General features: G+C 35.3%; 1 protein-coding gene across 2 annotated transcripts; it reads left to right on the forward strand.

Moving 5' to 3' along the window:
* On the forward strand, positions 2974–4593 carry LOC107643586 (formin-like protein 16; the record flags this gene model as incomplete). 2 transcript variants are annotated; one of them, XM_016347271.1, is given in 7 exon segments in its annotated part: positions 2974–3051; positions 3133–3183; positions 3258–3339; positions 3537–3631; positions 3708–3779; positions 4025–4100; positions 4185–4593. In XM_016347271.1, coding segments are annotated over 6 exon segments (432 nt in total), but the record flags the coding sequence as incomplete, so codon positions are not given.

A 5372-nucleotide genomic window follows, 5' to 3' on the forward strand; every position in this document is an offset into this window, starting at 1 on the left:
AAACTCCCCATAAAATACAAATAAAACTCCCACAAACCAAATTTTTATTATTATTTAATGAATTTTTTAATAGAGAGACTATATTGTCCCAAAATAAAAAGGTTGAGGGTCGAAGTGTCCTTTTTTTTGGACTGTCTTTTGTGAAAATGGACAAGGACCAAATTGAAGGACCAAATTGGGTCTTTTTTTTTTTTTTTTTTCATTTTTACCAATACACCAACACAAAACGTAACAGAAGTGCTTCACTCGAGAGCCCCAACTCGTCACCACCAACACTTCGTCACTTATCTAATCAAACCTCAACTACGTTCTGCCGTCGCACCATCCACTACTCGAGAACCATCAGTGTCGCCACTCCTCTTCCACACTCACCGCTCCTCTTCCCCACTCGACGCTAACCACTCGAGAGCCATCAGTCGTCTTCGCGGCGTGCTCACATCGGTCGTCAGCATCGTCCTCTGATCCCGTCGCTCACCATCGTGGTGGAGAAGGTATGTATTCACCCCATTTTGTTCTAAAATTCCCGAGGGTTAGGATTCCGACTTTAGGGTTTTCAATTTGGGAGTTTGGGTAAGTTGCGGCGCGAGTGAACTCTCGTACCCTCATTTCTCCTTTTAAGAATTTTATTGTAACTTCTATGATGATTGATACTGTTGGTACCAAATGTTCAGAAACTGATGACAGGAGAGGACCATCATTAAGAGCTAAGACTGCAGGAAGTAATCACAAGAACAAGAACAAGAATAAAGCTAAGGTGGGGTTGGCAAGACGAAGCAATCACAAGAACAATTCTTTTGAAAAATGTTTCATCCATCTCAGGTAATGTTCCTGAAACCTAAACTAGAAGCTTAGTAAAAACAGAAACAAGCATTCCTTTAAAGCTTTCGTGCCTTGGTGTGATATAAGATTTTTTTATAAATGCTCATAAAGAAGACAGTTCTTTAAAACATTATATTCTTCATAAATGAGGTTAAATAACCAGCAACAATAAGTACTGAAATGTGCCGGCTGTATAGATAGGGAAGAAGATTCTAACAAGCAAAAGAGATTAAGATAATAATGGATTCTATAGTAAAAACACTATAGATACAATCGATAAACTGAAATTGAAAATAGACTGAAAATCAGGTACCTGACTAGTGGATATGCATCAATGTGTTTCTCAAGATCAAATGTACTCTCCTTGTTTTCTCCTTTATCTTCACCATTTAGGACAATCTCTTTTAATTCAGCTAGTTCTTTGGCCACTGAATGGTTCTGTGAAAAATCATAATTCAAGATGAATAATATGAACTTAGCTATTCTTCAATTGGGACAAGGTTTGAAGGCTTATGCTTATATCTTGAGTGCTATCCATTTCTATAAACACAGCCTGCAGATTCCCATAGATTTCTGATTTGTTGGCTTTCTGCTTTATGCTTTTTTTTGGCACTTTTAACCATCTTTCTTCTTATCAACTACAATTAAAAATTTTAATATCAAATCTCATATTCATTAATAAGACTTGCTGCTACCGATTCCAAATTCCAATGCTCATTTACCTACCTGTTTCTTGAGAACAGCCAGGCTCTTGGTGTGCAAGAGTGAAGAAAATTCCTCAGTGAACTAATAAAGCCACTAAATCAAACTTTGGGCCTTCTTAATTAGTAATAATAAGAGTATTTTTCACGCGGTTAATGAGATCGGTTTGAAATTATAAACCACCGTGAGAAGCATGAGTTTCTTGCCAAACTTAAACCCTTCATAATTTAATTTTTTTTATCATTTTATTAGTTTGTATACCCAATTTTAGTTTTCTATATATCCAAATAATTACTATCTTTTTATTTTGCTTTACTCAATGTCTATTAAAGAGAACAAGGATTGTACTACTTAATTTGATGTCACTCTATCTAAGAATGTATAAGTAGCAGTTGCGTGTGGGGTCCAGTACCTTAGAAGGAAGGAAGGAGGGATATAGGTCCCATAGCTTTGGATCTTCAAACGTATATAAACAATTTGGGAGCTTCTAAGTTTCACCACCTCCTTCACCAGCCATAGTTAAAGCCTCTCAATCTAAAAAAAAATGGAAAAAAAAAAACAGCTTTTCAAGTTTAGTTTTTAGTTTGAATGTGTTGATAAGAGAAGAGAAAATGGAAAGTTTGGTGATGAGTGGGAAGAAGCTTTGTGTGATGGTGTTATGTTTGTACTGGGTTTATGCAGTGACAGCTTCTATTACATATGATCACAAAGCAATTGTTGTTAATGGGCAGAAAAAAATTCTGTTTTCTGGTTCTATACACTACCCCAGAAGCACACCTCAGGTACTTTCTTTCTTAATTATGTTTTTATTTTATTAATCATTCTTTTTAATTGTATTTTCTCATTGTTCATTGATGGGGGAAATGCATGTAGATGTGGCCAGAGCTTATTCAAAAAGCTAAATAGGGAGGGTTGGATGTTATTCAAACCTATGTGTTTTGGAATGGCCATGAACCTTCTCCAGGAAAAGTAATTCACTTTTCAAATAGGTACGACTTAGTTAAGTTCATCAAGGTAGTGCAGCAAGCTGGACTTTAAGTTAATCTCCGAATTGGTCCCTACATATGTTCTGAATGGAACTTTGGGTAATGATCTTCATAATTTGGCTTATAATTCAATATAATATTAGTTTCTGTTGAGGCAAGATTAGAAATTTCACTTCCTTTCTTAACAAAGTTACAGTGGAAACAAATGCTGTCAGCCTTGATTAAAATTGTTCTTCACACCTATTTCAAGCTAGTTTCTTTTCTGATTATGAACTGAATAGTAGAAAAAAATTCTGCAGTTTCATCTTTGTTTTCTTTGTGTCTGTTGTGCAGGTTGTCTCTTGGATTAATAATTGACTATTTATCGAGTAGAATAGTTGGATTGAGATTTGTAATAGTGGGATCTTCGATTCTCAATTATTCTTCTTAATGCAGATAGAAGCCAGAAGATTGTGTGTGCTATGAATTTTTAGAGCTGATGAAGGTGCCACGAGTAGAGTCAAAGTTAAGAGTATTCTCTTTCAAGATTCAATTTCTGTCTCAGGTATGGTGGTGCTTGCTATATTTTTCTATATGTTTTGTGGATTTGAACTTTTGATTCAGTTATGCTTTCTTCTTTTTGCAGGTTACAGAATTTAAGAAGAGTTTAAACGCTGTGAACTCTGCTTGTGAAGAGGTACATTGTGCATGAAACTAACAAACTGTGTTATTGGCATTTCTTGGACCTCTTGCATTTTCTCTTGGGAATAGGTCCGAAAGTCTGTCAAGCTGAAGGAGATCATGAAGAAAATTCTTTTTTTGGGTAATACATTAAATCAAGGAACAACTAGGGGTATGTACTTTTTTCTTTTAAATGTTAATGTCCTTATCATTCCCTGGGACTTCGTTCTAGCTCTCTCAATTTTCTATGTTTGGATAATCACAGGCCCTTAATTTTTCAGCAATTAAAATTTAATTTGATTCTGTTAGATCTTGTCTAACATAAACTTACAGTTTATGGATTACTATTTATTTATTTAATTTATGTAGGATCCGCAATTGGATTCAAGTTGGATAGTCTTTTAAAACTTACTGACACTCATGCTTCTAACAATAAGATGACATTGATGCACTATCTTTGCAAGGTATAATAACAATTGCACTAAAGGAATATATCATTTGATCACTTACCTTCTTTCCATTTTGCTATTTTGGCTCTAGGTTCAAGCTGATAGGTCACCTGGACTGCTTGACTTCCACTTAGACCTTGTAAGCCTGGAAGCTGCAACTAAGGTGATGATTTATGCTTGGTTGGAAAAAGAAAATTATTCAACTGCTAGTTGCTAGTTTGGTTGGTTTATTGGTTCTGTTTCACTTTGTTCCCCTGTAAAACTGAGCACATATCTCCTCCTCTGAATTCTTGCAATGATATGTGTGTGACATGAATTAAAAGTTAACTCACACTTTAGAAGTATGCTACTACTGATCAATGGTTGTTTAAGCTCTTCCTTCTCATCACTGATATTGGATCCGTGCAGCCTGTGTCAGGTGCTGAATCTATTCCAGGAAGGCAAAGTCAGTGGAAAGGATAATACAAAGACTAATGAGACTAAGGTTCGTTCACATCTAGTGGTTCAAAGAATAATCTAGGATTATTGGTTACATACTTGTATTCATTGATTTGGTAGGATGATGCAGGAAAAGATGGTACTGGTGCAAAGAATGATACAAGGAGCGATGCCCAAGCAGCTGAAAAAAGCGAGAGAGAGAAATCTAACCCAGTCACAAAGAAGGATGGAGAGAATAGCACTCCTGCAAAATCAGCTGTATGATCAATATCTTAATAGCTAGCTACTCGGGAAGTTGTTGTTTTATCTCAATGAATTGACAATGAGCTCGAGAAGCGATTCCTCCTCCGGACAATGAGTTCGAGAAGCGAATAAGACCAGAGGTGATACCTGCAAGTGAGATAGGGGTTATATTTTTGTAGAGTATTAGTAGTAAATTCTAAGTGATATCATAGTTATTTTGATATGGCTATGCTTATTTTAATATGAGATGTATGAATATTTAAAATTAATATCATTTTAGTACTTTTGGATCATTATTATAAATATATTTTGGTTACAGATAATTTTTATTATTAATAATAAAAAAAATAAACGAGACCTAAGGCTACATTTATATACAGTAGCTATAGTATACAAAAAAAAAATGAGGGACCTAAGGCTACATTTATGAAAAGTAGCCATGGTATACAATGTGGCTATGCTTTACACGTGATGCAGTAGTGTTGAAAAGCGTAGCCTATTCTAGTAAAAATAGAAGCTGAAAAGTGTAGCCTTTGGTCCTGGACAACATAACTTGAAAAGCGCACCGTATTCCCAAACGTCAAAAGCGTAGCCTTTGAAAATAGGCAACGGCCGAATAGGAATCACCCTAAAAAGCGTAGCCGTATCCCAAAAAGCGTAGCCGTAGCTTAAGGCATCATTTTTTTCACTTTTAGCTACACTTTTCAAGTGTACCTGAATAGGTGTTTTTTTTTTGTAGTGTAAAGAAGTAGAAATAGAAGACTCTAGTACCACAATTAATATCTCAATATATATATATATATATAGTAGCGTATATAAAAGAGAGAGAAGAGTGTGTTAGTAGTATAAGAAAGAGAGAGAATTTTTATTGATTGTTTGTGTAGTTTGTTCCTTAGTTGCTTCTCTATTATATTTATAGGTAAAGGAAGTTTTACATTTTCAATTTCATAACTTTGGTTTGCCTTGAGAAGTTGAGTAATTCAGTCGAGAACCAAATCAGCTGCCCATATTAATGGGCATCCACTTTGACCATTTTGATGTTATCGCAACACTCCCCCTTGGATGCCCATTTAGG

The sequence above is a fragment of the Arachis ipaensis genome, chromosome B05, assembly GCF_000816755.2.
Source record: "Arachis ipaensis cultivar K30076 chromosome B05, Araip1.1, whole genome shotgun sequence".
Lineage (NCBI taxonomy): Eukaryota > Viridiplantae > Streptophyta > Magnoliopsida > Fabales > Fabaceae > Arachis > Arachis ipaensis.